Raw genomic sequence first — 24,390 nt, forward strand, 5'->3', positions numbered from 1 at the left:
TTGTAGAACATTTTCTGCATGACTGTTGATTTGAGGAAATAATAACTGTTTCATCCATGCCCTGCTAGTGTCATATGCTTCTGAAAGGTGTGGAAACACATGGGTTTAGTATTTACTACAAGTAAATGTGGTCGGTCCTGTTTAAGTTTCCCCTCAGATAATAAATATTTATTAGTAATGTATGCTTGCAGAATGGAGCTGAAAGTGCATGAATAACTTCTCCCTTGGGCTCACTTGATAGCCAGTCAACACATTCTTACAGTTGTTGTTTACATACGGAAGTGTGTAAAGCAATTACCATATGCATTTACTACATATGAGTTCTGTGCAGGCTGTGTATGGAAATCACGTTGGTGTGAATTTCAACATCTCTCCTTTGCGTAAGAGTGATGTTGGAGAAGGATGTAGCCTCTGACCCTCTTTATGATGAACTTTATGATGAAAAGAAGGAACTAGTGGGTGCTGAGAATTTATCAGGATAGATGAAGGATTTTTCTGCGAAAGGCCCAAGGGTCTTGGGTTCTGAAAAGCAATCAGGATGCAAAATTATGCTTCTAATAGATTACATATCCTGTAGGAAAACAGGAAAGTTACAAAACATTTCTTCAGTCTGCAGGAAAGCTTCTATGGCAGACATCTTCATGGCAGATGGATCCTGAAGTATAGGGACAAAAAGCTTTAAGATCACGCAAGACTTCTTGTACGCAATGGTCAATGACTTTTATATCAGGCAAGATAAAATCTGTGTTGGTATGATTCAGTACAGTGATGTGCCATACACTGAATTCTTGTTGAACTCTTACTATAACGGGAATGATACCTTATAGAGGATACAGAAATTATATTACAAAGGAGGAAGCACCAAAAGTGGGCAGAGCCTCCAGTTTATCCTAGAGAATCACTTCATAAAGATGGTGAAGGGTCTAGAGCACAAGTTTTATGAGGAGCAGATGAGGAAACTGGGGTTGTTTAGCCTGGAGAAAAGGAGGCTGAGGGGAGGGAGATCTTACCGCTCTCTACAACCACCTGAAAGGAAGTTGTAGTGAAGTGGGTGTCAGTCTCTTTTCTCAGGTAACAACTGATAGGATGAGAGGAAATGGCCTCAAGTTGCACTAGGGGAGGTTTAGATTGGATATTAGGAAAAATTTCTTTACTGAAAGAGTTGTCAAGCGCTGGAACAGGTTGCCCAAGGAAGTGGTTGAGTTACCATCCCTGGAAGTATTTAAAAGACATGTAGATGTGGCGCTTAGGAACATGGTTTAATGATGGACTTGGCAGTCCTGGGTTAACGGTTGGACTTGATGAACTCAGAGGTCTTTTCCAGCCTAAGTGATTCTATGAATCTAAGTGCTGGTAGCCAAAAGGAAGAAGGGGTTCCTCAGATTGCTATTGTGATAACAAATGGACAACAGGCTGAAGATACTTTTCGAAACCCAGTCACAGCAATCAAGATGCTAGCTTCACATTGTATGCTAGAGATGTTAAAGGTTCTGCTTTGTCTGAGCTTCAAGAAATAACTAGTGAGCTAACTGATAAGCATGTCTATGAAGTGGAAGATTTTGCTTCTCTGTAGAGACTCTCAGTATTCTACAGGTACTTCGTACTATGCCAGAGGAGGTAAATGGTCCAGCCACCCAGGTTGCCTGTGCTATGTCCTGAAAGAGCTGTTTTCTTTCCACATTTATTTTTTTCTGTTCATAGATGAAGTACATGGAATCACAGTGTGTTGCGAAAATACGGGTTTTAACTTTTTGCATCTTCCATCTATTGCTAACTAGATTTCAATAATATCATAACTGTGGTAAACTTTGAGTACCTGTCTACCATTAAAATATTCAAAATAATAGTTGGAGGGGGGAAGGGGAGGGGAGGAAGGGGAAGGCAGAAATGTGCAACACAGTTGCAATTCATTTAATGAATGATAAAATGTGCAGTCGGTTTTCCTTGCTCATGAACAAAGATGGAGAAGAAGCTGTAGTAGTTAATTCTACAATGTGATCTTCCTTGGACAGCTTGCAGAAAAGCCACTTTCGCAGATGTTGTCTTTTTAGTGGATACTTCAACAGGTATTGTCCAGGAAACCTTTCAGAAGGTAAAGAACTTCCTGTCCACCTTGGTTTCAAGTCTTCATGTTGGCCTTGATGCAATCCAAGTTGGGCTGGCACAATACGGTGATGACATTATCTCTTGCTGAATTAGTGTTTGAAAAGTGATGTGTTGGAGCAGATTGGAGAGAATTGAGAACTTACATAGGGAGAGCTCTGGATTTTGTCAACAAGGAGTGTTTCACTGAACCTGCTTGTAGCAAAGCTAAGGGCTATGTCCCGCAGGTAGCCATTCTCATCACTGGTGGAGAATTCAGTGATGAAGTTGAATTGCTTGTCGGGAAACTGAAGAACAGAGACATCTCCCTCTATGTTGTTGGAGCTGGTGTCCAGAACGCAGCTGAGCTTCAGTGCTTCACATCTAGCATTCATATTCATAGGTCCTTAGTGTCTGGAAAGGAACCAGTGCAGATATACCCAAGGTATCCTAATCAAAAGAGAGAAACAGGTAATTCAGTGTTACTTTAAAAAGAGCCTTCCTAAAACCCAACTTTGTCATCTGCAACTGACCATGCTGCTTCAGTGGGACTGTCAGCAGCAACTGTTGACAAAACTTGTCTCACAGAGGCACTGTGGAGAGGGGGTGTGAGAAAATCCATCCTTGGATATGTGAGATGCATTGGCAAGGTGTGAGAGCAAATCCACAGTAATGCTGAGACACTACTGCAAAGCTTTCCCTGTGTAAAAAACATAAAGTAATATCTCTTATTGCATCTTCTTGGTGGCAACAGTAGCTTGGATGTCACACAGCCTGAGATTCAGCCTTTTATCAGATATCAGATGCTGGTTTTGTATCTGAGTTTATTCTGACTCGGTGCTGCAGTATCAGTTGAAGTATCAGTATTCAGGGAAGACTGAAGAAGAAAACATGCACAGTTGCTCTTTAAAATGACATATTCATGCCAGTTATGTAGTAAGACAATACAGAGTATGTGTTTGATGAGTTGCAAAAAGAAAAATGTAGTGAATTACAAATCAAAAAGCTGAGCTTTTCCTCTGCGGAAAGGTGGGAGGGACATACTGTGGGGTAAGCGGATGGCACTGATAGCAGGAAGAGACAGTTCTGGAGCAGTTCTTTATGCCCATCCTTACAGGGACTTTGACTGTCCTTTAAAGCTCCTTGTTCTCTTCCCTGGGTTTTCACCATATAGGTGATGTTTTACAAGTGTTAGATACATGCACTTTATTCTGTTTGTTATGCCATAAAATCAATCCAACCCAGTTCTCCAGGTTTCGTTCCCTTAGTGACCAGAAACTTACTGTGAGAAAGGAACACTGGGATGACCACACTGTTTGTCAAGGCTTTTTGTAACAACAGCTGAACAAATAAGATAACTTTGCCTGTCTTGCACACTAGGGTCAAAAGCCCCAAAACTGGCTGATGTTTGCCGGGGTGTTGGGGGCCAAAATGAAGAGCTGAGCCTTCCCTCCTAAAGTCAGAAGCTACTTGTCTGTGTGAATGACACCTGCTCAGCTGGTTTTCATAGAGGAGGACAGCTGGGCCTGTTTCAGTATGAGCTCTGCACCCCATCCCCTCTTTCTCCCATGAAGAGCTGAGCAGGCCTCCAGCTGAAAAGGCATCCCAAGGCTCCTGAAAGCAGAGAGAGCGCTGCTCTGGATAGTGGAGTGCACTGCCATGAAAAGTGTGACTGTAGCTGACGCAGTAGCACCTCCTTGTGTCTCATGGCCAGAGAATAGGGATATTTAATGGGAGATAGAGCCTAAACTTAATATGTATCAGGCACACTGGTTTAGAGTGAGAGAGAGAGAAGTTAAGGAAAGCATATTGGCTTTGATCTCACCGATGCATCCATTAATTGTTAAGTTCTGCATAAATTTGTCGCATAAAACAAAGATCATCTTCCTTTGAAGCCAGTTTTATCTTGTCCTGTTATCTGGTTTCCCATCTTTTCTGACCTTCTTTCCTGTAATAAACCTATTAATTCCCCTTTCTCCAGTCACCTTCTCTTAAACTGTCAGATTTTTCAAATTCGAAGAACTGCATTCAAAGTATGAAATGTCAACAGGGTAAAAAGATACCTTTGCAGCAGTAAGATGAGGCAGTTTAACAGTGTAGGTGTGTGTGGGAGAACAGGTGATTAGAAACAGGTTAGCTACATGGAGGTGTTAACTCCTGCAAATAAATAGATATTATCTACAGAGTATAGAATACCTACCAGAAGCTGTTTTACACATTCTCATGCACAACACAGTAGCACAAAAGTGAATGCTTTACTGCTGTTTTGGTATTATTGCTGGTAGATGGGAGTCGGCAGGGAATGATTTAAGAGCTGGGCAGTGTGGATGACCAATTGTCAGGGCTAAACTGCTGGTTACCTTTTGCACTGCCTCCAAACTTTATTAAAAAACCCAGATCTACGAAAAATCTCATAGCGAAACCATACTGTGTGTGCTGGACATGAACACATACTAGAAGAAATAGACAATAAATTTTATGTTTGTGGAATTATGGAAATGTTTAATCAGAAACATCCCTTACCAATTAGAAAAAAGTTGTTCCCTGAACTGATGATGGCCTTTGCATCACAGGTGTTCTGTGAATCTCGAAATCATGTGCAGCCTTACAACTTGGCTGAGGGGCATGGCTGGGGTGTGTGTGTAGACATGTATGTCTGTATAGATACACTTAACTGTTCTTGTTGTGGACTAAACAGAAAAGCTGTATAGATTTCTTAAGTTGCTCTGAGGCCTGAATGTCAGAATTTTTTTGCCGTAAAATCTCATTCAATGTGACTTTTTACGTTTAAAGATTTTCATACTGCTTACCAGCAAATCATACCCTCTAGAGGGCAGTTTGTACCACAAGTGAAAATACTGAGACAACAATGGCAACTCTGAGATGAAATTATTTCTGGATATATTTAGTAAAGAGCTGAACGCATTAATCTTTTCCTATGGGTGAGGGAAAATTCAGAAAACTGTAATGAAGCTTTCATGGAATAATGGTCTATAGGAACTAGGCCAAACTAGCAAACATGGAAAACAACCTTATATTTGGTAAGTGTTTCAGAGTCAATGGATGAAGAAGGAACAAAATTAGGGAGAGTGCTGTTTTACAGAAAAAATTGCATGCTTCTGACTTCCTTGCAGAAGTACAGCAATGGATGATAATGTATCTGGGGCACAGAATAAAATTCAGCATGACATGTGAAGAATCAAGGTACAGAAGAAATAAGCCAAGTGGTTTAGCTGCTAAATGAGGGCAAGTTGATTGGGGGGGGGGGGGGGGGGGGAGTGATTAACCACATTACAGTCTTTACTATCAGGAGCAATGCAAGCAATTACGTAACTGAGGTAGCCCTCACCTTACAGCAGCTGTTATTCACAGTGGATATATGACATTGCAGGTAGGCAATTCTGCTTCTTTCTCTCACATTTGTTTTTGGCCTGTTGTTGTACGTTTGTATGTATCACCTGGTCTTGTGACAAAGTGATAAAGCACAGTCAGGCTTCAAGCTTCCCATTGCAATTGGAATATGTATTGCACATTCTCAATCATAGCAAAGCTCATGGAAACCTTAACAAGATTAGGCCCTTTGAGGACATTTGACAGCTGGACAACTGTGTTTTGCAGTTTGGGTATGTGCATATATCCAATAATGTAGTCCTTAGTATCTGCAAGTTCGTAATATCACCTCACTGATTATGACTTCTGGTTTTAAATCTACTGTATTGAATTTTGTTCCACTCCCACGATTCTGAAAAGAGACAAGATCACAAATAGTGTATGTTTATAGTTTCCTGATTCTTTTACTTTTTTTCAGATTGCGACATAGATCTTTCTATAGCAATTGATATTTCAAGGCGCATGTGGCCAGCATCCACAGTGCTTCTGAAACTGAAATTGCAAGCATATCTCCCCAGACTTTTACTCCAGATGAAATTGCTGCCAAATACCAGCTGTAGTGCTGTCTCTCCAGTCAACATTAGATTCAAGTTCCAAGTGTTGGCGCAGACCAAACAATTCATCTTTGACTCTGATTTTGAAGATTATAATGAGGAAATCATCCAGAAGTTCTTAGATGTACAGACCACTGTGGACACCTACCTAAATTCAGACTTCTTACAGGCACTTGAAGAGAAGTTCTTTAGTGTGACCTCTGCTAAAGTTAAGGTAACTGAATGATGTGAACATATATGTTGGAAAATTCGTTTGTTATTTACAGACTCTGATGCTAGGTACTCCAGGGAGACATAAAGGTAGTTGGTGTATTCAAGAAACAGAATCATAGAATGATTGAGGTTGAAAGAAAACCTCTAAAGGTCACCTTGTTCCACCCCCTGCTCGAGGAGGGTCAACTAGAGCAGGCTGCCCAGGACCATGGCCAGATGGCTTTTGAGTATTTCCAAGAATTCCACAACCTGTCTAGGCAACCTGTGCCAGTGCTCAGTCACCCTCATGGTAAAAAGGTGTTTCCTTACACTTACGTAGAACCTCTTGTTCTTTCATTTGTCCTGATACAACTGCATACATGAGTTCCAATTCCCTAGGCACTCCTGTAGTGAGATGGTACCCAGAACATTTGGGTTAATACATACGATCATGAATATTCATACAGAAAACCTTCTTATATCTACCATGGAATGTCTTTGTTCTCTAAGTAGTGGTAAGAGTTCTCTTTCAGAAACTGAAAATCCTGATCCTGAATCTCTATCCAGAATAATGACAGCTCTAAGCAGAAGTCACATAAAACATCATTCAAGAAATTTGTTCACAGGGGTTTGTTTGTGTAGTTAACTTGTCAAATAATTTCACATAAAAAAGCCATGCTTATGGCTTATGGATAACTGATGATCAGGAGAAACTGCAGTTAATTCATCTTGAAGTGAGGTTAAGGGAGAAGCGTAAGGCTTGATCTAATCTGTTCTGAAGAGAATGGGGAATATTTCTGCTTAGGTGAAAAAAAGTTAGATCTCATTGGATTGTTTCAGGGTCATTGCTCTTACAGTTTATTCTTAATGAGGCACTGACTCAGTAAAGCACTGAGCATGTCCTGTAGTAGCTGTTTGAATATAATCATTGAGGTCTCCATGCAGGAAGACCTTCCTACTGAGGAAGGAGGGGTTAGCTCTTGCAAAATACATGATGATTCTTCTACGAACCTTATTTTAACTTTTATAAAATGATAATTTTAATCTGATGTGGAGTGAGAAAGCCATATTGTTACTAATTCCCCTGCTTTCAGAGGAAAGTTGGCATTCATTTTTTACAAACATTTACAAGCATAGGTATGACTTACCAATTTAGGTTGTAATTTGGTGCATATATACTTTTGTTCCCAAATATTTCTTAAAATGTTGTTTTATTCTGAATGGAGAACATGACCACATATGATTTTGCTTCTTTTGGGCCTCAGTAGGGAGAATTTGTTTGACATATAAGTAAAAGCAGTGCTTTTTCTCTCCTAGTTGCCAATTCTGTTAAATTTCTGTTGAAGATTAGAGTCAAGCAAGACTTTCTCCATATGCATTATTATTAGAAATAAATATCCTGCATACCTCAGCACTTTACCAGTGCATTAATATTCCCTTCTGATACTGTTTATGTGCAAATTTAAAATACAAGACTGTAGAATGCACACGAAATCACAACTTAATCTCCCTAGGATCATGAGCAATAACATGCTTGTTCTGTAAAGATTATTAGTTATCAACCTCATCAGGGATAGTGATTCTCTGTTGTTTGCATTTCTTCTTTTCTTTTTTTTTTTTTTTTTTTTTTGGTTTTCAGCAAAAATTGGACCTAATTGCAGCATTTTTGTCAAAACAAGACTCAGATGCATTCCAACAAGAGCTTCATGTAAATGAAAGCTTTGTAAACTTGTATAATGCCCATGCTACCACCCCACATTCCTTGCCCCCCATGTTTTTAAAATTAAAATATTGGCAACAAAAAGCATCAAGCCCAGGCCCTACAGTGTTGTTTCAAACAGTCTGTGATATATTTACCCATCCATGGTCCAGTTCTCCACTGTATCACGCTCTGCTTAAGCAAATGTAGAATCAGTACCAGTGCCTCTGTATGGGATGTTTGGGAACTTTCCACCACCCAAACCAGTTAGCTCTGCCCACACTTGAATTCTGGTCTCCTTGCTGCTTTAGCACAGAAGTGGGACGTTTGCTGTGGCAGTCACTTCATTTGCCTTTGCCATCTGTGGGAAAAATTCACTTTTTCAGAAGTAACAGAGTTTGCATTAGTTGAAGCCCTGCATTGTGTAGGGCATGTAAAATAAGAAGGATGGGAGGAAAGGAGTTCTAGCTGTGCTTCTTCACTTGTTGGTCAGAGAGTTTGGGAGGACTTCAAGTCATTGCCACTGGGGGCAGGAGACAGTTCACCTGTGCAGCCACTTTCTGGGAAACGTAATCCACTGGATGAGTGGAGCCTGGGAAGTCTTCTGCTGGTTTGAAGGAGGAAGGTGAGGAGACAAATGGGAAAGGACTAGTAGCTTGGAGGGGAGCTGTAAGAAACTGTGCTCTCCTCAGCCCTGAAAGAGGCTTAACTATAGCTTTTTGGCCTGAAAAGATGGGAATGTAGCCAATACAAAGGGTCAGGATTAGCATCATTACATGAGCTAAACCTTGTGTGTTAACAAGGAAAAGTATGACAGAGAGTGGAGCAGGATGATTCACTGCCTATGTGGAAAGGGCAAGAGGGTATAAGAATCTGCAGGGAGGGAGTATTGACCCAGAGGGGATGCGGTTCTTGGTGTGGCTCAGTTGACAGCTAACTGGAGCTGCTCTTGCAGAAAGGGAAATTTTTGTTTGCACCAAGTTCTTCTCCACATTCACATATAGGAGAACTCTTCTGGTATCAGAGAAAGCTTTTCAGTGGATAAGTCACAGCAGAATTGGTCTTCTACCTAGCATACTAAGAAGATGACAGATAAAATTAATAGCAATGCTATGAACTGGTCAGTAAGACATATCTTTCACATGGGAGAGCTGTCAGGGAAGGGAGGCTTTTGCGTTCTGTTCTCCTTGCTCCTCAGCACTTTTCCTAGCACACTTTCATATCTACCACAGTGTAGTGCAATTTGACCATCTCATAGCCATTTTCAATGCAAACTGTACTTCTTCCAATGACTTGACTTTTAGTCTCTTCTTAATTGACTTGGCATTACTCCCTTTCTGAACAGGTTCTGTTAGTATTTTCAGATGGGCTGGATGATTCGCTGGAAGACCTCAGAAAAGCAGCTGACTCACTTCGCTTTAAAGGTATTACAGTACCACATTGATGCTTCAGCCTCCTGCTAGCAGTTGCCCAATGTATTGCTCCCCCACTGCAATTTTTCCACATAACATTGCCTCTCTGTGCTCATATGGCATTCCTCAGGAATCACTCAAAGAGTCTGTGCTTCTTCATGTGAACCAGTGTACATGATGGCTTGTCACCAGTTGGCAAATGATGGAAGGAACACTCCTAGGGGTGTAGAGGGCCTGGGATGGTTCTGGTTTCTGGAGTCCAGCTCCAGCAGCTGAGGCAGTTTGGGGCAGCCCCTCTCACTGATAAGTGCAGTACCAGAGGTTAGACTCAACTCTGAGTTCTGCAAGAGTAAAGAGTTTTACTCTTGTGTTTGGGCACTGAGTAGCAGTCTGGTCTGACAACTGGGGAGAGAAGTTAACTGGAAAGTTACTGGTCTGGATTTTTCTCTTACACATTTTTCTCAATAGCTTGATTTCTTTTAACTACTGTGTTGAAGATACGAATTGTAAGTCTTTTAGAGAACTGCTGTTACTCACAGTGATATTGTTGGTTAACTAATATAGTTCAGGCATTCACTAATTTAAATCCATGCTTACATTGAAGGTCTTGATGCACTTCTATTAGTTGGCCTGGACAGTACACAGAATTTGACTGAACTTCGGGAAATAGAGTTTGGCAGAGGGTTTGGATACAATGAACCTCTGAGTGTTGGATTTGCAGAGATTGCAAACATCTTGCAGAGAAACCTTGTAAGTCCTTCTGTGATATAAACAAAAGGGGGAAAAACCCCAGGTTTTGTTTTGTGATTAATATACATAAATTAAATATTTCTTGTCATTTTTCAGGATACTGTTGCAGAAAGGAAATGCTGTAAGGTTGTTTGTAAATGCCTTGGAGAAAATGGTGACCATGGTGGCCAGGGAAGTCCTGGAAGGAAGGTAGGAGAGCTAAGACAGACATTACTTAACATTTGCTTTATTTCTTATAGTGGGTTCATTTTTTTAGTATTTCAGAGCATGCATGCAGGTGCCCATGACCGTTGCTCTTAGGACAGGTGAAGGAGAAACATGAAATGTGGTCATTTCTCTGCTGCATGAAGTACACTATTGCAAAAGTATTTTTGTAATGAAAGTAATTCATACATATAAAAAATATTATGCATTCTCCTTCATCAATTCAGCAGAAAATGGAGAAGGATTTAAAAAATTAAGTCTGATTAACCAAGAGTCTTATTAGCTGTTGTGAATGAGAAACTTCCAGTTGCCAAGCCAAGAGTAGAAAATAATCCTTTTTCACTAGGTGTAAGCCTTATCCTTTTGTGCCTCTGGCTATTGCAAATATCCTCTTCTGTAAGTTTCTCCTGATCCAATACAGTAGTAATTTACATTTTTTCCTTTAAGATTTTGTATTGTCTGTTTTAAACCTTTACAGATATCACCACTTCTACACTATGCTAGTAGACATCATTATTGAAGTTTTTAGAATATGTAGGCCCCATTTGACTACTATTCATTCCATTATTTCTACTTACTCCAGTAACATACTAAGTGAATTATATCTGCAGTTCACGCTCTTCAGTTATGTGGTTGCAGTTAAATGAATTTTTGGTTATCTCTTAGCAAAAATATAGTCTTCTTTTTTCTCTTAGTAAAAGTATAGTCTTCTAATATTTATTCATAAACCAATTTATTGATTTCTTCCATTAGTCTTGTTCATCTTATTAACACCTTTCTGTTCTACTGAAATGTTTAGGTTAATGTGCTTAAACAAAACAGTGTTCAGGATGAAGGCATAGTAGTTTTGCAGGCACAGACGTGATGCCTGGGTTGTACAGCCTACAATTGTAAAAACATGTTTTTGCAGCACAAATTCATGTCTCATTTTTGTTCATTTTCATTCCTAGAAATTCCATTTGTTCTAGTTTCTCTGTTCAAGTTTTTGTGAGGAGGGTATGAGATTTGTATGACTTCAAATGCGAAGTTGTACTATTGCTAAGTCTTTGTAAGTATTGCAATATCGTCATCCTAACAAGTTTTTGATTCCTTGTATTTTTCATTTCACCTTAGAATTTCATTACTGTGTAATGCTTCCTTTCCCAAATCACTAAGGAAGATAAATCAACCAAATATCCCAGTGAGCTTTGTTAACCCATCAGGCAGTTTCCTGAAATAACATACTGAAATTTTATATTGAATATTGAGGGGTTTTGTGGTTTTGGTTTTGGTTTTCTAGTTTGTGGGGTTTTTTTCACAGCCATGTCAAGTACATAGGATTGTGCAGAGTGTCTGTGTAACCGTAGTTGATGAAGCTTGCCCTCTTCAGCATAACCAGATCAGGAAATGGAGAAAGAATTTTTGGGAAATGTTTTCTGTCTCTATGTGCCGAGTAATCTGATAGAAATTAACCCAGTGTGCTTTGAGAACAATGTTACTTATATCTGAAGTTTCTGTTTTTCAGGGAAGTACAGGTTACAAAGGATCTCCTGGCCATCCTGGTGAGGAAGGCGGGATTGTAAGTGATCATTATTCCTTCCTGCTAAGATGTTGTTGGTTGATGTGTGAACCTGTCTTCACTTACTTATTCACTCAGTGCTCATCAATGTGAACCTAAAATGTGTTTAAGCAACATGTATCTGAAGGTAAATATACAGACTTGATTCTCTGTGCCTCTGCACCTCACCATAGTTAGTAATAACTTACAATGCAGAAACAGGATCAATTAGAAAGAATCACACAACAGCATCTTATGTGGCATATTTATGGCTAACTCATACCTTCATTTTTCATTACAGTCTGTACCAGATTCTGTGCTGATAGTTTTAGAAAAGGCCATCACTTCCTGAGGAGATTGAGGCACGGACTTCTGAATTTGACCGGAAGACCTTTTATTAGTCCAAACCCCACGCTTATATATCCTCGTTTGCTGTTCACGCACAACATACTAAAATATCATTGGTTAATCAATACTGTTCACGCACTTCTTGGCTACATATAATTGGTTAATTACTAAGCTACAAACACACTGAACTTACTGCATTTTTTTTTCTCTCTTCTTTATCATCTGTGTGAGTTTCATGTTCTCAGCCAGCTCGACGTGGCATTGCGCATCTGCTCCAGCCTCACTTCATATCCCATTTTTCTTCCAGGCATTCAGCCAACCTTATCTTACTTTCTTTCTTCTTTAGCCTTCAAAGTACTTCACAGGCATCGCAGTCTCCAGCACCTGCCACAAAGCTCTCTACACCTTCCCTTCTTAGCATGAGTGAATATCTTATGACTGGATAACAAAGCTAAATTTTGCAGTGTGTTTTGGCGATTTCTGAACCCTTTGTGGTGTGCTGTTCCTGACATAAACTTGAACATAATGTGCATAAGCCAAATCCCAACCCACTAGGAGTATTTCTTCCTCTTCTGCTGTCTAGAAACCAACAAAAATTCCATAAAGAATAGGACATAATTTTCTTAGCACCACAAGCACAGAACACTGTACACATGACATGGATGTTACTCCTAAATACAGGTGAGAAGCCTTCAAACTAAGAACCAGTAAGGATTTCTCTCTGTACATAACTGTAAAATCCACATTGGAGTAGTTCTAGTTCTCACAGTAGATTGGTCAGCCTGAATTTGTCTTTGGTGAGGCAGCTTGGGGCAAGCTTACTGTCTATTCAGAGAAAGGTGGTAGTGGAAAAGAAGAGTTGTCATTCTAAGATTATCAGGAAAGTGCATTGTGATGGTGGTTTTACAGTGTCTTTGGAAATCACTGGCTTAAACTACTGGAGCAGCTTCCATCAGAATATTTCTTTTTTCAGGTGGCCTGATTTGTTGAACAATAGAATAAAATTCCATATAAGTAATTTCCAGAATGACGTAAAAATACATACGTTACTCAGGAATGGAACTCTTTTTTTTACATCCTTTCAAAGATATGAATGACATGGTGTAAGTAGGAATTAAATTTCAAACAGCGAGGGTTTTTAAAATTGAGAAACATTTTGAATATGTTGAAAGGGAATGCCCAAAATTTTTCACCACAGCATTTTTATTTGAAAGAATCTAAATCTTGCCTGAAGTGGTGAAGGGGTGAAAACAATTTTGAATTTTTTTTCCTGTATAACACTGATTTTTTATTTTTGACCCTCTAAGGATACAGAATAATCTTGCAGGACAGATAAATTACAGAAACCTTATTTCTGAATTTTCTGGACCCTTCATTTTCCTTTTCTTTACTGTGGAAGGATGAGAAGAAGTCATGTCCACACTTCCTGAAACTTTTTCCATCTCCTGTGTGTGAAGCCTACTGGTGACTTTCATGTTTTAAATTTGCCTTGCTAAATGCTAAAATTTTTTCCAGCCACAAGATAAAAATTTGAATCATCCAAAACAGCTGAATATAGTAAATACCTAGCAGAAAGCAGGCTGCTGATTATAGATTACAGAAAATGCCACAAAAGAAGGTTGAGGAGCTACTGCTGGACAGCTTTGGTTTACCTTGGTGTAGTACTCGGCTCAGGAATTAGTCTTAATGTTTCACATAGGGAATGCAGCTGTACCAAAATGCTTAACTTCTGTTTTTTTTCATATTATGGGGTGTTTTTGTGGCACCATTGTCTAACAATCTAGAATATCATCCATGTTGCTTTTTGGCTAATTTAGAGACCTTTTTTTACAGAGAGAGAATGGTCTTTGTTCTTCTGATCTTAGACTCTTCAAGTTTGACTTCCCTTTTGCATGGTAGTACAGAACCTCTCATGTTTCCTGTGTGTTTGTTCTCATTTTGTCATTGTTTACCTTTTTAGACAGCAGTTTTAAGGGAATCTGCTGTGAGATGCGCTCTTTTTCTAATTTTTTTTTAGAACTTCCATCCATAGAAAGCTGGAATAGAAGTTCTCAGAGATCAGTGGCTGGAGGAAAGTAATTCAATATTCAGTTAAAAAACAGTCCACCAAAAGGCCTTCCTTCAAGTACAATTTCAGTCAAAGATTGGTAGTGCAATTTTAAAACATCCCATGATAATGAGAGCAGAGAACCAGGTGCAACCCAAACTAGTAACTGACTGTTCTGTTATGGCCAGTATGAAAATTTCCAGGTGACTTCCATTTGTGTCCTTAGTCAGTGAATGGTGATATAATTCTGTGTTGCTTTAATTTTATATAATGACTTAACCCGTAGCCTTTTGTGCCTTTGAATGGGCGTTGTATGGATGAGTTTCAACATTCTCTTCTGTTTCTTAGGGGGAGAGAGGCCCAGCTGGTTTCAATGGGACTCAGGGAGACAGGGGATGCCCAGGTGCCAGAGGCCGTAAGGCAAGTATGTCATTTTAGAAGCATTTTCTAGTTTTGTTTCCCACAAACCTGTTTTCTGTACTGAGGACAAATACCATGAAGCTTGAATGGACAGCAAGACCCAGCTGTAAGAATAGCAGACAATTTTTGCCGTCTCCTTTTGGGAGGTACTTTGTGTAACCAAATCATGGCTTGGTCAAATGGCTAAGCTGACTCAGCAACTTGCCAGTGATTTTTCCACCACGAGCTCCAGACTGGCATTAGGAAAGCTGTAAAGCTTTACAGAATGGGAATGAAAATGAAAGCTGTGCTGCATTCCCATGGAAAAGGGATCAATCCCATATGTGGCAGCAGGGAATTGTATGGTAGGGACTACAAATACTGAGCCCAGCATGCCCTCTGCACAGCAAGCTATTGTGTCCTGCTTCTCAAGCTCAATAAAAATACTTTTGCCAAATTTCATCTATATTTATTTTTTATTTCAGGGGTCCAGAGGCTATAGAGGGAGTCAGGTATGTTGTTTCATGTGTGATCAATTTTCTTTGACAACAGTACTCTGCTTCCTTTTAAGTTCTTACCTTGTAAGATGAAAATATCAACAAGGAAGGAAAACAGTGTAAAAACTTCAGAGTATTTAATATACTTTTGCTGTGGTTGTGTAAGATTAGATTTAAATGAGCCATTAGGTATCACATTGCTAAAAGCCAGCAGTCTTATTAATTGTATTTTTAGCATTGTTGCAGTCATTGTTGATTTAGTCTAATTGACAAGAAAGGAATTTATTTAGTGGCTATTTTAATAATCTGTTAAGGTGATAATTCTGATCAGCTGAATCTCATATTCGAATTGTTGAGGAAGCAGAGCAGAATCATAGAATCATTTAGGTTGGAAAAGACCTTTGAAATCATCACGTTCAACCATTAACCCAGGACTGCCAAGTCCATCACTAAACCATGTCCCTGAGTGCCGCATGTACGCATTTTTTTAAACACCTCCAGGGATGGTGATTCCACTGTCTCCCTGGGCAGCCTGTTCCAATGCTTGACCACCCTTTCAGAAAAGTTTTTCCTAATATCTAATCTAAACCTCCCCTGGTGCAACTTGAGACCATTTCCTCTTGTTCTGTTGCTTGTTATCTGGGAGAAGAGACTGACCCCCACCTGTCTACAGCTCCTTTCAGGTAGTTATAGAGAGCAATGAGATCCCCCTCCTCCGAAAGATGGAAAAAAAGGAAGGGAGAAAAAAAGATTGTGACTAATATTTATTGTAGATTTTGACAACATTTTTCCGGAGTTGTTATTGACGTCTTTTCAATAGCCGAATTTCTCTTCAGCTGTTGTCATCCACTGATCTTGCAGCTCTGCTTATTTAACCTTTCAAACATACCTGTGTTTTAAAGAGATATTGTCACCAATTTGTTAATAAAATGTGACACCTGGAAGACAATGATCTGTAATGGCAATATTAGCTCCCAAGCTAAAGCTATAAAAATGGATTTCAGATTGTATTGGGTGCTTTGATAGAAAACCACTCCTAGGAAAGATATAGGAGCCTCAAAGACTCAGAAGATACTTGCTTCCAAACGTGCACAGCTACACATGTGAGAAAGTTCAGAGAGTGTTTCTGATACGTCAGCTCTATTAAAGTACTGCTCTGTACTGACTTTTTTAATGCTCCCATGTTTTTTTCTTCCCTTTTCCATTTTCTGCTCTGTTCCCTGAAGTAATTTGCCCTCCTTGGAACATCTGAAACATCTGATTATAGAAGAGGGAGAGTTCTTGCTGGTGATTTTGATTTGTCCAAGTTGAATTGTACAGTAGGACTTATCAGGAGCACAAACCCTACCGAAATCAAATGAATATGTGAATGTCTTCATTATGTTGTGTCATTATATCTACTAATTTTATTTTAACTAAAAATATGAAACTTTCAACACATAAAAAATGTACAGTTCAGTACTGCTAAATTAGTAATGTTGAGGTGGTTTATTGAAGTCTGCAAGGCATTTTAGTACAGCTATTTGGAGAAAAAAGGCAATACTGAGTATTTAATACTATGATGTTTGGCTCAGATTTTCTGTGATAGGAAATGAGGGAGAGAAAAATTAGAACTTGAATAGAAGTCATGATTGCTTACTTAGTGCTCAAAATTTTCGTGGAATACTTACTCAAAAACTTCTTTTTTGAGTGACATATTAATCTCATAAAATGTAGAGCCAGCCATTTTTTCTTGTAGTACATAAAAAACTGTTATAAACGAATGAAAATATTTCTCAGGAGCTTTAACTAGGTGGTTTTGCAAAATCAGTTTAGCATAAAACCTACAAAGCAATTGTATATGTGTCCCCTGTTAGAGTGCGATGCCTGTTGGTTTAACAAGCTTTTATGCCGCTTTCAGTGAGTTGTTGAGTGTCATTTCAGCTTTCAGGGTAGTGGTCTCTGCTAATTTCATTTCTTACTACAAATAAAAACATCACAATTAATTCCTTCATTTTTGTCCAAGTAAAGAAAGACAGAAGAAGCACTTAAAAATATTCTTTAAAAATTGTGTTATTTGGCCAGGTCTGAAACAGATCATCATACATAAATGAAATAAGGTTCTCACAGTTATAACTCTAACCAGAAATCTCACTCTTCATCTGAACAACAAGATAATATTGCAGACTCCCTAAGGTTGGGATGGTGGTTTTGTGAGAAAATGGCTTGCATGAATGATTGCAATATGGTGATTAGTTTTTGCTTACAAAAAGAAGAGCAAGGTGTGTTTGAATGGGAATGTGACTGCTGTTTGTGTAGCATTACATTGCTGAAACAGTAATGAAGTTTCTTTAACAAGTCTTAAAGCCTAAGATCAGCCTTCTGTAATTGTTTTTATTATGGTTATTCTTTCCAAATTTTCAATACACCATTCATGGTATAAAATTATTATTAAAAAAAAAAGCAAGCACAATACAAACACATACAATGGTTGACACCAGAATTATGAGGTTATCAGCATGCTAGATCAGATACTAGTAGTTGTATTTTGGAATATATCCATATTTTGAAGGTGCTGCAGGTGGGAAAAAGATTTGAAAACTAACAGATGGAAAAGCAGAATTTAAATCCTGATGAAGATCTATAATTTTAATAACCATTGTTCTTATGAAGTATTCTTAACTATGAATTGTTTTAAAAGATAATAATTCATTTAAAATCTGAATTATTAATTCCTATTTATAATTATTATTCTTGCTAGCCATTGAAAACCAGTATTCTTATTCAAGTTTCCAAAAGTAAGTTGAATACTTCTCTTGCTCAATGAGGCCAGTGGACTAATGCTAATAGGGTTTTTTTTGCTTACTGCTACAGGGTGAACATGGTGAGAGTGGATCTGATGGCACTGATGGAGAGCGGGTAATCATTGCTTTAAATGTGCAGTGCAATTAAGGAGACCTACCTCAGGGTTCAAAAGTATAGCTTTTTGCACCTTTGAATGGGCTTTAAACCTGAACAGAAATTCTGTTGTTTAAAGTTGCATATCTGATTGAAGCTGGGTTCTGCCAGACAAAATTCAGAAACCACGTTTGTCAGAAAGAGCAACCATTAATTTTTTTCTTCTTTTTTCCCCCTTTGTGAGTCTAGGGAGAACATGGTCTTCCTGGACCTTCTGGAGAGAAAGGCAGCGCAGGAAAATGGGTGAAACATCCTTTATAGCAATGTTTAGATTTTATGGCAACATCTTTCAAAAGTCTAATGCTATCTGTAATCCCTGTAAGTTGTTTTTAATAGCTGCCTGTTTTCTAGTATCATGTGTCTCCTACTGTAAATCAGTGTAGCTCCGTGGACTTAAAACAGATCTGTGTTCTTTTACTTGGCCTTCCTCTACCACAGATATTATTTCTGTCTGTACCCAAATTGTTGTGCTCTTTTTATGAATTTAGGGCAGAAAAGGCCCAAGAGGAGAACCAGGTGAACGAGGAGAATCTGGTCTAAGAGGAGATCATGTAAGTGTAATCCTTCCTTCTTGTTAGGTTGCACTGATTTATGCCTGGATTTTGTGATGGAGCTGCCTGAAATATATGTGATCTGAAGATTTTTTCACAATCCTAGATGGTGCAATGTTCTGCAAAGATGTATGGCATATTCCAGAAGTCCTGAATTATTTAGATGCAGATGGGCTGATGTGTTTTGATATGCTGTTCGGAAGCAGATGTTTAAGCTTCAGGTCTCCTTGTTCCTTGCATTTTTGTTTTATTTATTTATTTGGTTTTGGGCAGTGTAACTCCTTTTGGAGCTACTTAGTCCTTGAAAATCCTTTGCACTGACTCTTGGTTAGCAATTTGTAATGATGCAAAGGCAAGTTACTTCCTCATGCTGACATTTTTTTCCTCGCATGCTCTGGAGCCCTATATAAATGTAGTCCTTGAGGATGGAAATTTCAGTGCAGACACCACGCTTCTCATATCACAGCTTTAAGTCTTCTCACACATATTTCAAAGGCCTTTGTTCTAAACAGTCAGATATAGTGTTGACTCCTGTCTCCTAATGCTTATAAAAAAAGATATAAAATCAGGTGTCATGGTAACTTGCCTCTTTGAGAGATCTGGATTTCACCTGTGACTAAATGGACCTCCATTCTAGTGTAACTCCATCTGAAACTCACTAGCTAGCTATGATCTTAACTCAGTTAACTACACCCAAACAGCCAGAACAGCTTCACATTTTCAGGGTTTATTTTGTTGCCCACTAGTAATATTTCTTCTCATCTCTTTGTGAAAGAAACTTGTGGATTTGCAGAATTTCCTATATAGTGTTTTTACAAGCATCTTCATTTAAAATAGCCTTTGCATTTCTTGTTGGCTGCAATGACAAATCTCTTCGATCCTATTTCCATATTCTGCCTCTGTAATCAGTGTAATAGAGCTGGTGTCACTGAAAATGCTGAGCTTTCTGTTTAACTCTTCCAGGGAGATCCTGGGATTAGCAATAATGTTCCTGGTCCTAAGGGTGAAAAGGGAAACCCAGCACAGCAGGTAAACAAGTAATTTTATATTAAGGAGAGAGGATATGCATAATTGCTAAGTTCTATTGGCTGTCCAGTGACTTAAGCAGCTCTTTTCTTTTGTATTTTACGTTTAGTTTATGTCTGCAACACAGAAAGCTTTGAGAAGTGCTTGATACTGAAAAAAAAATATGAAAAGCTTAACAAAGACTATGGAAAGATTTTCATAATATAGAGCTAAGATGGTTTTAGTATAAATACGTTATTCTACCACAGATTTACATCACCAGTTTGAGAGGCTTCTAGTAACGGGTTGTAAGGATACTATTAAAAGCCATGCTGGAAAACATGCATGGAGTATCAACAGGTGTACTCATTTCACTATGGAACTGCTATTTCCTGAGGGTGGTGGACAAACTCCATTTTGATCTGTATCTAGAATATAGGATAAGAGCTGGGATATGCGCTTATATAGTGACATCTGAATTCTTAAGAGGTGTTTGAGCAATACTGCAAGAAAAGAAACATAACAGAAAAGCACCACCCATTTAACCACCTCACTTTGTTTGGAAGGAATAAGCAAAGATGATAAGTAGTTGGACAGTAGTATATAAGTGATGGTGGATGAAAGCTTAAGAGGGAGAGAACTAGCAACATGTGAGAAAAATGAACCATTTCAGAAATTTTATTCTCTCTGAACAAGTAGGGTTGTGTGCACATGTTCAGACGTGTGTGCATATATGTCTATGTAGAGTGTGCTGAAAGCCGTATAAAAACTGTGAGGGTCACTTTTTGGAATAATTGTGTTTTGATGATTTTTTGGAAACAAACCTCATCAAACTTTCTCATCTTAAGAAGTCTGACTGAAAAGCTGAAGTTAACAAAAATGATTTCACAAAATCCTTGACCAAGTATCAGCTGTTAGTAACTGATGGATTGGAAATCCAAAGTGAGCATGATCTCTCTGGTTTATAATTTTTGATTGTAAATGATTTGCAGGGAACAGGAATCAGCATTTAGCATGATACAACTGATTGCAATGAAATTACTTAGGAGAAGAAACAAAGAAGGAAAGTATAAAGAAGAATGTGTAAGTACAAGAGAAAGAGAGTATTTAAAGAGCTTGTTCGTTACTTTGTTTTTCAGGGAGACCCAGGACCACATGGACTTGAAGGAGAGCAGGGTGATGCTGGCCCTGATGTAAGAAGAGTAATCAGTACAGGGTGGAAGTAATTGATAAAAGATAGAATGGGGTTCCCATTGAGAAAACCCAACTTTTCTCTTCTTTTTACCCACACTTAGAACTCCTGCAATGAGAGGGAACAAAAATCTTCTAAAGTTTTCATAGTGAAACATATTTGGCTTCAAATTTAGTAGCTTATGTGTATTGCAATGTGGTTGTGTTGTTTTGTGTTGTTTTTTTTTTTTTTTTTAAATCCGGACTTTGCTGTCCTGTTAATTTTAGTTCTGATTCATGTGAAGTCACAAGCCTTAAACTCAATGCAACCTTTTCTATGAGCCTTAATTGCTTCATAATTTCACCATAGATTAATCTATCCCTTTTTCCTCCCTGTGACTGCTCTTTTTAGTCCACTGGAGACTGGAACTCTTGAAGGCACCTCTTCTAGTCTGTCAGAAATGTGCCTGATGCCAAAATTTGGAATTATGATCCCTCCTCAGTCAGGCTGCAGAAACATCCTAAAGGCCTCCAGTGATGTGATATTTAACAGTAGCATTCACAAGTCATACTGAGCAGTGTGCAGTGGGACAGGGTGCAGACCTCTTAGCTCAGAGAAAGAGGGGTCTTGTTCTCTCTATTTTTGCCAAGGGCCAGCTGACTGGGAAAGTGTTTTCCGGAACCTTGTTGAGATGCCTTCCCTCTGCAGTCACTAAGGGTCGGTCTAAAGCCTTTTTTCCTGATAAAGCTTACTTGTGTAAGAATTTCTATCCCAAGTCCACTTTTCTCTCATTTTTACTCTAAACCTTTCTTTGGAAACAATCTCTGCTTTCTGTAAGCTGTATTTGATTTGATTGTATGTATAATGTGTTTTATTATAAGATGCTGTTTCACATATTGCTCAATGTTCTGGATCTAATTTCTCATGCCATTCTTTCCTAGGGTGCAACAGGTCGAAGAGGCCCTCCAGGTATAAAGGTGAGTGGGTAACCCTACCGCTTCCTATCTATATGCAGCTACATGTTCAGCCTGAGCATTTGCTCCTTTTACGGGAGAAATTTCTGTGTGATCCAAGACACAAGTGTTTAACAATCAGAAGTCTATTTCAAGCCAAGGCAACCCTTGGATCTCAGGTGGATGTACCAGAGGCCTTCCTGACTTGAATGATTTAGAATTGGAAAGCAGCTTCCATTGAAGTAAAAAGACAGTTACTTTTATTATTAAGGCAAATGTGGGAATGCAAACAGAGAAGAAACTGTCACTAAAGGTGATGGGAATGAGTAGTCAAGCTGCATTCCTGAAACATAAGGCCAGAAGTCTCACAGTTTTTAATTCCTTTGCTGCATGCACAGAGATACATGCATGGCACATATGCAGCAGAGACAAAAATAAGGTAAGTTCTAAATGGTGCTTGGCTAAACCACAAACGTAACAGAGTGTTAGCTGCAGCTTTGCATATTGGCTCAAAGCATACACAAGAATCAAGATTTTGAAAACAATTTAATTTCCAAAGTAATTACCTAGGGGAATACAGTGTAGTTTGAATGCTTGTATATGATGTAAGGAGTAGGCCAACACCAATGCATGCTGACTCATCATTCCAGAAAGATCCTCTGATAGAAAATTCTCTCATGTTAGGTGATAGCCCTGGTTTTCCTAGCCTTTATACCCCATGGAGCCACAATGAAAGGAAACCTTCCTGACATCTAATTGGTAAAGACATCAATACCATTCTCTTAAATGAAATGAAGTTTTAAATAATGTTCTTGGCAAAGGAAGCTTGTTTGTCGCAGGGTATAAACTACAAAATAGTTATCAAAGCAAATCTAAAAGCAGGTACATTCAAGAGTGGATTAGTGCAAGTAAAAGTTAAATTCTAGGAACCTGAGAAGACTCAGATTTCCTTCCTTTATTTCACACACATACCCACACCCACACCCCCTCTCTCTCTCATAAACATTTTCCTTTGTCTGTCTGTCAGCCTGGCAGGAGTCTATAAGAACATATGAAACCATGACTCCCATACATCTGCTTGCAGGATACACCCCTTATCTCTATCCTATTGCTTGCTTTCTTGAGTATAGTTTATATGATCATTTCAGGAAACACATTGATTAGTACAAGTGGTTCATGTCTGACCCAGTCTCTCTGCAGGGTTGCTAACACAGATAAGTAAGATGGTATGTGGCTTAGTATAGCATTTTCCCTTTATGTTAGTGCATATAAACCCAGGGAAACATTACAATTTTGTGTATGACACTGTCAGTATCTGTATGATGGAGTATGTCTTGAAGTCCTGCCCAGTGTTGGAGTCTGGGGAACGGGGAGAGTTGAAGCTTCTGAATAAATGTGCAGAGCAACGTTTTGAGTAGTGATTGTTCTATGCAACTCTTCACTCACAGGCATGGTCAGGGCAAAATTCAGACCAGGTTTATCCCATCAGCTGACATGGCTTCACTAAGGGCAAATTGTACCTGGCAAATTCGGTGACCTTCTATGATGGGATTACCAGTGTTGATGGGTGAGGAAAGAGCAAATGATATCGTCTGCCTGGACTTGTGTAAAGCATTTAGTGCTGTCCTGTGTGACATCTGTGTCTCTAAACTGGAGAGACATGGATTTGGTGGATGGACCACTTGGTGGATAAGGAATTGGCTGGATGGTCACATTCAAAAAGTTGTGGTAAATGGCTCATTGTCCAGGTGGAGACCAATGATTTCCTCAGGGGTCCATACTGGGATTGCATGCACCCTCAGCAAGTCTGCCAACGACACCAAGCTGCGTGGGTGGTTGACATGCTGGAAGGAAGGGATGCCATCCAGAGGGATCTTGACAGGCTTGAGAGGTGGGCCTGTGCAAACCTCATGAAGTTCAACAAGGCTAAATGCAAGGTCTTCCATGTGGGTCAGAGCAATCTCAAGCACAAATACATACTGGGCAGAGAATGGATTGAGAGCAGCCCTGAGGAGAAAGGCTTTGGAGTGTTGGTGGATGAGAAGCTGAACATGGCCCAGCAATATGCGTTTGCCACCCAGAAAACCAACCATGTCCTGGGCTGCATCAAAAGAAGCATGGCCAGCAGGTTGAGGGGGTTGCTTCTCCCCCTCTACTTCACTCTCATGAGACCCCACCTGGATTACTGCGTTCAGTTCTGGGCCCCACAACATAAGAACATGGACCTGTTGGAACAAACTTAGAGGAGGGCCACAAAGATGATCAGAGGGCTGGAGCACCTCTCCTATGAAGACAGGCTGACAGAGGTGAGGTTTTTCAACCTGGAGAAGAGAAGGCTCTGGGGAGACCTTTTAGCAGCCTTCCAGTACCTAGAGGGGCCTACAAGAAAGCTGAGGGACGTTTTACAAAGGCATGTAGCAGTAGGACAAGAGGTAATGGTTTGAAGCTGAAAGAGGGTAGATTTAGGTTAGATAGAGGGAAGAAATTCTTGACTGTGAGGGTGGTGAGACACTGGAACAGGTTGCTCAGAGAAATTGTGGATGCCCCATCCCTGGAAATGTTCAGGGCTGGGTTAGATGGAGCTTTGAGCAACCTGATCTACTGGAAGTGTCTTTGCCCATGGCAGGGGTGTTAGAACTAGGTAATCTTTAAGGTCCCTTCC

At 39.3% G+C, this 24,390-nt stretch overlaps 1 protein-coding gene across 1 annotated transcript in view; it reads left to right on the plus strand.

Annotated features, from left to right (window-relative positions):
- Positions 1–389: 389 nt before the first annotated feature.
- Positions 390–24,390, plus strand: part of COL6A6 (collagen type VI alpha 6 chain) — a 43,492-nt gene continuing 19,491 nt past the window's right edge. Inside the window, 15 exon segments of the mRNA XM_056338660.1 lie at positions 390–455; positions 2,331–2,553; positions 5,891–6,240; positions 9,263–9,341; positions 9,934–10,079; positions 10,176–10,268; positions 11,788–11,841; positions 14,564–14,635; positions 15,100–15,126; positions 17,965–18,009; positions 18,238–18,291; positions 18,537–18,599; positions 19,563–19,628; positions 20,744–20,797; positions 21,717–21,752. Coding sequence (XP_056194635.1) covers positions 390–455; positions 2,331–2,553; positions 5,891–6,240; positions 9,263–9,341; positions 9,934–10,079; positions 10,176–10,268; positions 11,788–11,841; positions 14,564–14,635; positions 15,100–15,126; positions 17,965–18,009; positions 18,238–18,291; positions 18,537–18,599; positions 19,563–19,628; positions 20,744–20,797; positions 21,717–21,752 — 1,428 coding nt within the window.

This window comes from Falco biarmicus, chromosome 4, assembly GCF_023638135.1.
Source record: "Falco biarmicus isolate bFalBia1 chromosome 4, bFalBia1.pri, whole genome shotgun sequence".
NCBI classification, from domain to species: domain Eukaryota; kingdom Metazoa; phylum Chordata; class Aves; order Falconiformes; family Falconidae; genus Falco; species Falco biarmicus.